The sequence below is a fragment of the Oncorhynchus keta genome, chromosome 21 (assembly GCF_023373465.1).
Source record: "Oncorhynchus keta strain PuntledgeMale-10-30-2019 chromosome 21, Oket_V2, whole genome shotgun sequence".
NCBI lineage: Eukaryota > Metazoa > Chordata > Actinopteri > Salmoniformes > Salmonidae > Oncorhynchus > Oncorhynchus keta.
Genome location: NC_068441.1, coordinates 52,400,119 through 52,412,122, shown reverse-complemented (window position 1 = coordinate 52,412,122; position 12,004 = coordinate 52,400,119). Strand labels below are relative to the sequence as shown.

At 46.0% G+C, this 12,004-nt stretch overlaps 1 protein-coding gene across 1 annotated transcript in view; it reads right to left on the bottom strand.

The window, feature by feature from the left end:
- Positions 1–437: 437 nt before the first annotated feature.
- Positions 438–12,004, bottom strand: part of LOC127910534 (serine-rich adhesin for platelets-like) — a 70,688-nt gene continuing 59,121 nt past the window's right edge. Inside the window, exons 3-4 of the mRNA XM_052474578.1 lie at positions 1,472–1,603; positions 438–560 (exon numbers count right to left, since the gene is read on the bottom strand). Of these exons, the coding sequence (XP_052330538.1) occupies positions 438–560; positions 1,472–1,603 (255 nt within the window). The remainder of the gene's footprint in view (positions 561–1,471; positions 1,604–12,004) is intronic.

Here is a 12,004-nt window from a genome sequence, read left to right as displayed (position 1 = left end):
TGTTAGGCTCACGTTTTACCAGTACGTCTACCCCCACTATTTATTTTGCCAGGATGCTGTACTGGACCATTCCCCCTTACCATGGGTAAAAGGTGTATTTCTCCTTTAAATTAGCCTCTTCTTAAAACTTTAACCGTCTCTGTAGGTTAGGTCTTAAATGCACCCTATCCCCTATTTAGTGCACTACTTTAGACCAGGGTCAATACGGCTCTGTTCAAATGTAATGCACTATATAGGGCATAGGGTGTCATTTGGGATGGAAACATGTTATTCTGTGTGTAGGGTCTGCAGTGTTGCCAACTTAGCGACTTTGTCGCTATATTTAGCGAGTATTCATACCCCTCTAGCGACACATTTCCAAAAAAGTCGACTAGCGAAAAAATCAAACGACTTTTTCTGGTGTTATTGGAGACTTTGACGTGATAGCACGTATCGTTCTAACTCTTCATTGGTGCTCCCATCCCAAAGCACTCACAGGTGGCCCAGTCCTCACGCAGCAGTCCCTCCCAGCTGCAGTCAGAGCAGGAGATGTTCACCCCTCCAGACTGGGCCACCAATGACTGCAAATGAATCGTGCATGCGGGAAGCCGCCGCTGGCTGATCCCGCCCTTGCTTACATTCAGGGCGGGATGTAAATGTAAAATGTTTTTTTTTTGTCTAAAATAAATCACTGTATTTGACTCACACAGCTTCAGTCACTTCCTCACCTTGTCCACTGTGTCTATGCCTCTCTGTGACATAAGCTAAACATCTAGCTGGCTAGTTCATCATGTCTCAGTCTAAACTGTACACTCAAAAGTACAGAAAGGAGTGGGGATCAAACCCTGAATTCAAAGATAATACACGAGCATATTGCCTGTATTGTAAGGCTGATTTCTATGCCAAACTTAGTGATGTAAAAAAACATGACAACTCAAAAACAAACTCAAAATGCAAAATGCCTTATAACTGTACCACAAGCTGCCATTTATGGTTAAAAAAAAAGTACTCTGCAAAACAGGCTGAGGGCACCATGGCATTAGCTATCACTGAACACTGTGTTCCATGCTGCCATGTGATCACATTGGAGAAGCATGTAGAGCTGCTTTCTCAGACTCCACTGCAGCTACCCACTTCAAAATGCACAGAAATTATTAATGGTGTTCTAGCACCATACTTTCTGAAAAAGTTGGTCGCAGATGTGGGTGACCAGCGTTTCAGCCTCCTCCTCGATGAGTCCACGGATGTGGGTGACCAACGTTTCAGCCTCCTCCTCGATGAGTCCACTGATGTGGGTGACCGGCGTTTCAGCCTCCTCCTCGATGAGTCCACGGATGTGGGTGACCAGTGTTTCAGCCTCCTCCTCGATGAGTCCACAGATGTGGGTGACCAGCGTTTCAGCCTCCTCCTCGATGAGTCCACGGATGTGGGTGACCAGCGTTTCAGCCTCCTCCTCGATGAGTCCACAGATGTGGGTGACCAGCATTTCAGCCTCCTCCTCGATGAGTCCACGGATGTGGGTGACCAACGTTTCAGCCTCCTCCTCGATGAGTCCACGGATGTGGGTGACCGGCGTTTCAGCCTCCTCCTCGATGAGTCCACAGATGTAAGTGTTTCTAAGTACCTGGGGGTTGTGATAAGGTACTTCAGTGACACCAAGCAGACAATTGTATCAACTGTTCTGGGGCTTGTTGATTTGGAGGGAGGAGATGTCAAATCTATATCCGTGCTGTTGTGGCTTTCCTCTGGAAGTGTTGTCTTAAAAAAGAGAAACTCCTGGGGATAGGGACTGACAATGCCTCTTATGACGGGGATTAACAATGGGGTCCATAAAATGCTGAAGGAGGAGTATGGCCTCAAATATCTGATTCTTATTCGCTGTGTGTGCCACTCTCTGCAGCTTGCTGTAAGTCATGCTTCCAATGACACCATCCCCTGTAGTGTGGAGTACTTGGTATGAGAGACTTATAACTGGTTTTCAGCATCTCCAAAGTGCAGGGAGGCCTACAAGGCCATATATGAGACCATCAACTGTGGGGAGAAACCTTTACAGATAACCAAGGTGTGTGCCACACGTTGGCTCTCCATTGAACCTGCGGTTTCACACATTTTGGACCAGTGGGAGGAGCTTAGGCTGCATTTCGCAGTCACCAAGTCCAGTGAACACTGCTACATGGCTGAGGTTTTATACTCCATGTACAGTGATCCTCAAAACATATTGTATCTGACTCTTTTGAAGTCAGTGCTGGGTGAGGTATAGTTGGCCATCAAGGCCTTTGAGGGAGAGCAAGTAGATCATCTTAAGCTACTTGACAGCTTGGTTAGCCTGATCAAGTCTGTGAGCAGCAGGGTGCTGAATCCACTGGAAAATGTTGATGTACTCAAAGGGCCAATCGATGGATACATCAGTCCCAAACCGTACCTTGGTTACCTTTTTAAGTCAAAGGCAGCTGAGCTCCACCTTGCGCCTGAGGATGAAACAATGTCCGAAAACGGTGTGTAGCCTTCACTAATGAGTTGAGGGTGAGACTGCCGGACAACATCGAAGCATTGCAGTACGTCAGTTTTCAATGTGAAGGAAACTATAAAGCATAATAAGAGCCCTGGAGAAATATAAAAAAATAGCCAAGCTCCTTGGCTACTCCCCTACAGAGATAGACAAGATGGTCCAGCAATGGCGTGCCATCCATGTTTGAGATTTGGAAGTTCAGGGATGCAGCTGATATCAACCCGTTTCAAGAACTTGCCATGACTGCTGTGTCTATGTTGTCCTTGCAACACTCGAATGCTGAAGTCGAGAGAGTATTCAGCCAGATGAGTGTGGTAAAAAGCAAACTTAAAAATCGGATGTCCTCGCAGACCCTTAACTCCATCCTGTACATTCGATGTGGACTGAAGCTGTCTGGTGAGGCATGCTATGAGCACCAGCTGCCTGATATCGTTTTTCAGCTTTTTGGCACATCAGCTGCTTACTCATTTAAGTCAGCTCCCTCAGTTGCTCAGTCTTACGTGGACCATAAGGTTAAAAACCAAACCAAATTAAGAAAACTAAACATTTTTTTTATTTTTTATTAAATCAAATAAAAAAATCAAATAAAAAACCAAGTAACTCCGCCAGAGTGTCTCTTTTGGGTCACTTTTAGGGGGCAGCATTTTCACATTTGGATGAAAAGTGTGCCCAGAGTAAACTGTCTGATATTCAGTCCCAGTTGCTAATATATGCATATTATTAGTAGATTTGGAAGCAAATCACTCTGAAGTTTCTAAAACTGTTTGAATGATGTCTGTGAGTATAACAGAACTCATATGGAAGGTGGAAACCTGAGAAAAATCCAACCAGGAAGTGGGAAATCTGAGGTTTGTAGTTTTTCAACTCTTTGCCTGTCGAATATACAGTGTCTATGGGGTCATGTTGCACTTCCTAAGGCTTCAACTAGATGTCAACAGTCTTCAGAACTTTGTTTGATGCTTCTACTGTAAAGGAGGGGGGAATGAGAGGGGAATGAGTCAGTGGTCTGGCAGAGCGGCATGAGCTGACCACGCGCAGTCACGTGAGAGTTAACTTGAGTTCCATTGCATTTCTGAAGATAAAGGAATTCTCCAGTTGGAACATTATTGAAGATTCAAGATAAAAACGTCCTAAAGATTGATTCTATACTTCATTTGACATGTTTTCATGAACTGTAATATGACTATTTTGACTTTGTCTGAACTAGGCGATTGCACATTGAGCATTTGGATTACTGGGCTAAACACTCAATCAAAAAGGAGGTATTTGGACAGACATTATGGACGTTATCGAACAAATCAAACATTCATTGTGGATTCCTGGGAGTGCATTCTGATGAAGATCAAAGGTAAGGGAACATTTCTAATTTATTTCTGACTTCTGTTGACTCCAACATGGCGGATATCTGTATGGCCTGATTTGTTGTCTGAGCGCCTTACTCAGATTATTGCATGGTTTGCTTTTTCAGTAATTAAAAAAAAAGGTCCCCTTTATTGTGGATTTATTAGGTTTGGTTAAAGAACTGTAGTGTCATATCTACAGCTAGCCAACGGTAGTGTCATATCTACAGCTAGCCAACGGTAGTGTCATATCTACAGCTAGCCAACGGTAGTGTCATATCTACAGCTAGCCAACGGTAGTGTTATACAGCTAGCCAACGGTAGTGTCATATCTACAGCTAGCCAACGGTAGTGTCATATCTACAGCTAGCCAACGGTAGTGCCATATCTACAGCTAGCCAACGGTAGTGTTATATCTACAGCTAGCCAACGGTAGTGTCATATCTACAGCTAGCCAACGGTAGTGTTATATCTATAGCTAGCCAACGGTAGTGTCATATCTACAGCTAGCCAACGGTAGTGTCATATCTACAGCTAGCCAACGGTAGTGTCATATCTACAGCTAGCCAACGGTAGTGTTATACAGCTAGCCAACGGTAGTGTCATATCTACAGCTAGCCGACGGTAGTGTCATATCTACAGCTAGCCAACGGTAGTGCCATATCTACAGCTAGCCAACGGTAGTGTTATATCTACAGCTAGCCAACAGTAGTGTCATATCTACAGCTAGCCAACGGTAGTGTTATATCTATAGCTAGCCAACGGTAGTGTCATATCTACAGCTAGCCAACGGTAGTGTCATATCTATAGCTAGCCAACGGTAGTGTCATATCTACAGCTAGCCAACGGTAGTGTTATACAGCTAGCCAACGGTAGTGTTATACAGCTAGCCAACGGTAGTGTCATATCTACAGCTAGCCAACGGTAGTGTTATACAGCTAGCCAACGGTAGTGTTATATCTATAGCTAGCCAACGGTAGTGTCATATCTACAGCTAGCCAACGGTAGTGTCATATCTATAGCTAGCCAACGGTAGTGTTATATCTACAGCTAGCCAACGGTAGTGTCATATCTATAGCTAGCCAACGGTAGTGTTATACAGCTAGCCAACGGTAGTGTTATACAGCTAGCCAACGGTAGTGTCATATCTACAGCTAGCCAACGGTAGTGTCATATCTACAGCTAGCCAACGGTAGTGTTATACAGCTAGCCAACGGTAGTGTCATATCTACAGCTAGCGAACGGTAGTGTCATATCTACAGCTAGCCAACGGTAGTGTCATATCTATAGCTAGCCAACGGTAGTGTCATATCTACAGCTAGCCAACGGTAGTGTTATACAGCTAGCCAACGGTAGTGTCATATCTACAGCTAGCCAACGGTAGTGTCATATCTACAGCTAGCCAACGGTAGTGTTATACAGCTAGCCAACGGTAGTGTCATATCTACAGCTAGCCAACGGTAGTGTTATACAGCTAGCCAACGGTAGTGTCATATCTACAGCTAGCCAACGGTAGTGTTATACAGCTAGCCAACGGTAGTGTCATATCTACAGCTAGCCAACGGTAGTGTCATATCTACAGCTAGCCAACGGTAGTGTTAGGGTTAATTCTAATTTGGTATCAGGATAAATATGACATTGAGTCACCGATTGTATACTATGTATTTTTTATTAGCTAACTGGTCTAGGAACAGTGGTTTAACTGGTCTAGGAACAGTGGGTTAACTGGTCTAGGAACAGTGGGTTAACTGGTCTAGGAACAGTGGGTTAACTGGTCTAGGAACAGTGGTTTAACTGGTCTAGGAACAGTGGGTTAACTGGTCCAGGAACAGTGGGTTAACTGGTCTAGGAACAGTGGGTTAACTGGTCTAGGAACAGTGGGTTAACTGGTCTAGGAACAGTGGGTTAACTGGTCTAGGAACAGTGGGGTTAACTGGTCTAGGAACAGTGGGGTTAACTGGTCTAGGAACAGTGGGTTAACTGGTCTAGGAACAATGGGTTAACTGCTTTCGATTTAACAACCTCTCGTTTACTGGCCCAACGCTCTAACCACTAGGCTACCTGCCGCCCTGGCATTAACACGTCACTATATAGGCCTGTGTGTTGAGCTATGTACAGAATAGGGTTACATTTGGGACAAAGCTTGAGACTCTGGAAAATGAGTTTTTATCTGCCCAGACCTTCCTCTCCTCCTCTGACTCAGTCCTCTTCTTCTCTCTCCCTCCTGTCCTCCATCTCCATCTCCCTCTCCAGATGACTAGACCTGATTAGGCCAATCAGACCTTCCTCTCCTCCTCTGACTCAGTCCTCTTCTTCTCTCTCCCTCCTGTCCTCCATCTCCATCTCCCTCTCCAGATGACTAGACCCGATTAGGCCAATCAGACCTGGATTTCATCCTCCCATCTTTCTGTTCCTCTCTTTTTCAACCTCTCTTATTTGCTGCGTTGGCAATCAATGCCGCCTGACTCTGGGAGAGTTAATCTAGGCTGAACAACAACAGTGTGATGGTATCTCACTGACTGCTGCTGGAGCTCCTCTGATCGTGTGTGTGTGTGTGTGTGTGTGTGTGTGTGTGTGTGTGTGTGTGTGTGTGTGTGTGTGTGTGTGTGTGTGTGTGTGTGTGTGTGTGGCTGTCTTTCTGCAGCATCTGTACAGGCTTTATAAAGGGGTTATAAAGGTATTAAAGTGTATTATTTTGTTTGTTTAAAGTGTGCTTGTATGTTAATCAAGCCACCAGTCAGCCAGTCTGCCTGCCAGTAAGCCAGCCAGCCAGTCAGTCAGTCAGTCAGCTAGTAAGCCAAGTTAGCCAGTCAGCCAGTCTGCCTGCCAGTAAGCCAGCCAGTCAGTCAGTCAGTCAGTCAGTCAGCTAGTAAGCCAGCCAGCCAGTAAGCCAGCCAGTCAGTCAGTCAGTCAGCTAGTAAGCCAGCCAGCCAGTAAGCCAGCCAGCCAGTAAGCAAGCCAGCCAGTCAGCCAGCCAGTAAGCCAGCCAGTAAGCAAGCCAGCCAGTAAGCCAGCCAGCCAGCCAGTAAGCAAGCCAGTCAGTCAGCCAGCCAGCCAGTAAGCCAGCCAGCCAGCCAGCCAGTAAGCAAGCCAGTCAGCCATCCATACAGCCAGTCAGCCAGCCCCTTCAGCATCACCAGCAGCAACAGTGATTGAGTATTCACAAACTGACCAATCAATCTTCCAATCACACGAGTTCAGATGCAACAGCTCTGTAACAAAAATCCACCTTCCATATTGAATGAGGTTGTTAGCATTGGATTGATTCCATTATTAAAGAACATGGGTATGATTATGCATGGCTTTTAATACGGAGGGTTATGTATTTTATTTTTACTGCTCTGCATCAGGAAGTTGGTGTGTATGCATTAACGAGTGACCTATCGGCCTGTGTGATGACCTGTAGACGACCCCAGTGTGCAGTGTGTCTCATCACTCCGGGACAATCTACAGTATAACGTCTTCGTCCCAATGGCACCCTATTCCCTATATAGTAGACTATTTTTGATTAGAGCCTAAAGGGAATAAGGTGCCATTTGGCAAGCAGCTTTTAATGTCTCTAATGTTATCCTGTAGGTGTCCAGTTCCCTCCATCACACATATCTAACAGTTTACATAGCATGGACCTTACAGACCTCACACACTATTGTAACCTTGTCAGGAGCAGCTTTAAGATGGTCGATGGTACACAGTAGATTGTGGTTGGTAAATGGTAGACGGTACATGGTGGATGGCGGATGCGTCGTCCTAGATGCTACAGATGCTGTATCTTAATTCGGTCATCCTGTTGTTTGCAGGAACTTGTGCACAGCAGGAAATGCAAACTTGTAGTGGTATTTAAGGTTTAAAGTATTCACTTTAAAATGTCATACTTTTATCTTGCTGCGAGAAACTAATAAAAATGTTTTATTGGCATCTGTAGTTGTAAAATATCTGTGGGTGTAATCAGTTTGAAGATGACAGTAACAGTAAAAAAAAAAAATTCTAACCTTTTTTTAACTAGGCAAGAACAAATCCTTATTTACAATGACGGCCTACCGGGGAATAGTGGATTTAACTGCCTTGTTCAGGGGCAGAACGACAGATTTTTACCTTGTCAGCTACGGGCATTTGATCCAGCAACCTTTCAGATAACTGACCCAACACTCTAACCACTAGGCTACCTGCCACCTCTACACTCTAACCACTAGGCTACCTGCCACCTCTACACTCTAACCACTAGGCTACCTGCCACCTCTACACTCTAACCACTAGGCTACCTGCCACCTCTACACTCTAACCACTAGGCTACCTGCCACCTCTACACTCTAACCACTAGGCTACCTGCCACCTCTGCACTCTAACCACTAGGCTACCTGCCACCTCTACACTCTAACCACTAGGCTACCTGCCACCTCTACACTCTAACCACTAGGCTACCTGCCACCTCTACACTCTAACCACTAGGCTACCTGCCACCTCTACACTCTAACCACTAGGCTACCTGCCACCTCTACACTCTAACCACTAGGCTACCTGCCACCTCTACACTCTAACCACTAGGCTACCTGCCACCTCTACACTCTAACCACTAGGCTACCTGCCACCTCTACACTCTAACCACGAGGCTACCTGCCACCTCTACACTCTAACCACGAGGCTACCCTGCCACCTCTACACTCTAACCACTAGGCTACCTGCCACCTCTACACTCTAACCACTAGGCTACCAGCCACCTCTACACTCTAACCACTAGGCTACCAGCCACCTCTACACTCTAACCACTAGGCTACCAGCCACCACTACACTCTAACCACTAGGCTACCAGCCACCACTACACTCTAACCACTAGGCTACCAGCCACCTCTACACTCTAACCACTAGGCTACCAGCCACCTCTACACTCTAACCACTAGGCTACCAGCCGCCCCATACAGTTGGATGGATCATGTAAAGGCTTCGACACATCTACAAGTGCTGCGGTTGTTTGAAAGATGGAAGGAATCGGTTATGAGGACGACAGTTCCAATAGCAGATGAACTGGGTCATATTGAGTGTTGTGATGGACAGTGACGTATACCTCTCACACCAAAACTCTCCTCCTCATCTATGGAATTTGGAATTCACCTGCTTAAAAAGGGCTGAGGATTTGTTATTTTACCTTAATTTAACCAGGTGGGCCAAGATAAAGCAAAGCTTTGCGATTAAAAAAAACAGAGTTGCACATGGGTTAAACAGGTACAGCTTCCGCTGTGTCATTGTAGAAAAGTAAAGACACATACCGTCAGGTTGTAATTAATTAGAGTAATAACTCGACCGACACTGAAAGCTTAAGCCACGTTTATTCTTCCCAAAGGATCGAACCGCTGAGTCGACCAAGACATATTCACACAAGCACTGATATTTAACCCTTTCATCTCCTGTGTCGAGTCTCCTCCTACACATCTGAACAAACTATTGTATCTTTTATTTTTTTGCTAGGCAGGAAACTAAGTGATACGGGGCCATAAACTTTTGTCTCCGTTATAACGTGACCTGGCCTGGCTTTGACTCCCTTCGTCACTAATCCATGGCTCTCTCCCCTTATCAATGCCTGCTACATGTGAAGGCTTTCCCTACACTTCCAAGCTTAATTGCACCCCTCATGTCTCTATTATAACTAATGATTAATAACAGTTAAAGCTCAGAAATCTAAACCCATCAATACTGTATATGCAAATAACTTCCCACGGAGCCTCCCGAGTGACGCAGCGCTCTAAGGCACTGCAGTGCTCACTGCATCACTACAGATCCTGGTTCGATCCCAGGCTGTGTCGGCAGCGAACGGGAGAACCATGGGGGCGGCGCACAATTGGGTCAGGGTCGTCCGGGTTAGGGGAAGGTTTGGCCTGGCCCGGGTTGTCCTTGTCCCAACGTCCTCTAGTGACAGACAAGGGAACAATAATAAACAGCACAGGCTGAGACAACACATACAGTAGGTACTCACACCACCAATAACACGCAGCACAGGCTGAGACAACACATACACTAGGTACTCACACCACCAATAACACGCAGCACAGGCTGAGACAATACATACACAGTAGGTACTCACACCACCAACAGACAAGGGAACAATAATAAACAGCACAGGCTGAGACAACACATACAGTAGGTACTCACACCACCAATAACACGCAGCACAGGCTGAGACAACACATACAGTAGGTACTCACACCACCAATAACACACAGCACAGGCTGAGACAACACATAAACAGTAGGTACTCACACCACCAATAACACGCAGCACAGGCTGAGACAACACATACAGTAGGTACTCACACCACCAATAACACACAGCACAGGCTGAGACAACACATACAGTAGGTACTCACACGACCAATAACACGCAGCACAGGCTGAGACAACACATACAGTATGTACTCACACCACCAATAACACGCAGCACAGGCTGAGACAACACATACAGTAGGTACTCACACCACCAATAACACGCAGCACAGGCTGAGACAACACATACAGTAGGTACTCACACCACCAATAACACACAGCACAGGCTGAGACAACACATACAGTAGGTACTCACACCACCAATAACACGCAGCACAGGCTGAGACAACACATACAGTAGGTACTCACACCACCAATAACACGCAGCACAGGCTGAGACAACACATACAGTAGGTACTCACACCACCAATAACACGCAGCACAGGCTGAGACAACACATACAGTAGGTACTCACACCACCAATAACACGCAGCACAGGCTGAGACAACACATACAGTAGGTACTCACACCACCAATAACACGCAGCACAGGCTGAGACAACACATACAGTAGGTACTCACACCACCAATAACACGCAGCACAGGCTGAGACAACACATACAGTAGGTACTCACACCACCAATAACACGCAGCACAGGCTGAGACAACACATACACAGTAGGTACTCACACCACCAATAACACGCAGCACAGGCTGAGACAACACATACACTAGGTACTCACACCACCAATAACACGCAGCACAGGCTGAGACAACACATACAGTAGGTACTCACACCACCAATAACACGCAGCACAGGCTGATACAACACATACACTAGGTACTCACACCACCAATAACACGCAGCACAGGCTGAGACAACACATACACTAGGTACTCACACCACCAATAACACGCAGCACAGGCTGAGACAACACATACACAGTAGGTACTCACACCACCAATAACACGCAGCACAGGCTGAGACAACACATACAGTAGGTACTCACACCACCAATAACACGCAGCACAGGCTGAGACAACACAGACACAGTAGGTACTCACACCACCAATAACACGCAGCACAGGCTGAGACAACACATACAGTAGGTACTCACACCACCAATAACACGCAGCACAGGCTGAGACAACACATACAGTAGGTACTCACACCACCAATAACACGCAGCACAGGCTGAGACAACACATACAGTAGGTACTCACACCACCAATAACACGCAGCACAGGCTGAGACAACACATACAGTAGGTACTCACACCACCAATAACACGCAGCACAGGCTGAGACAACACATACAGTAGGTACTCACACGACCAATAACACGCAGCACAGGCTGATACAACACATACACTAGGTACTCACACCACCAATAACACGCAGCACAGGCTGAGACAACACATAAACAGTAGGTACTCACACCACCAATAACACGCAGCACAGGCTGAGACAACACATACACAGTAGGTACTCACACCACCAATAACACGCAGCACAGGCTGAGACAACACATACAGTAGGTACTCACACGACCAATAACACGCAGCACAGGCTGATACAACACATACACTAGGTACTCACACCACCAACAGACATGGGAACAATAATAAACAGCACAGGCTGAGACAACACATACAGTAGGTACTCACACCACCAATAACACGCAGCACAGGCTGAGACAACACATAAACAGTAGGTACTCACACCACCAACAGACATGGGAACAATAATAAACAGCACAGGCTGATACAACACATACACTAGGTACTCACACCACCAACAGACATGGGAACAATAATAAACAGCCCAATGGGGAAACAAAGGGCACATTTATACAAACACAATCAGTGAGGAATTAGAACCAGGTGTGCGTAATGACACGGTAACTTTTAAGGACACAGCTACTTT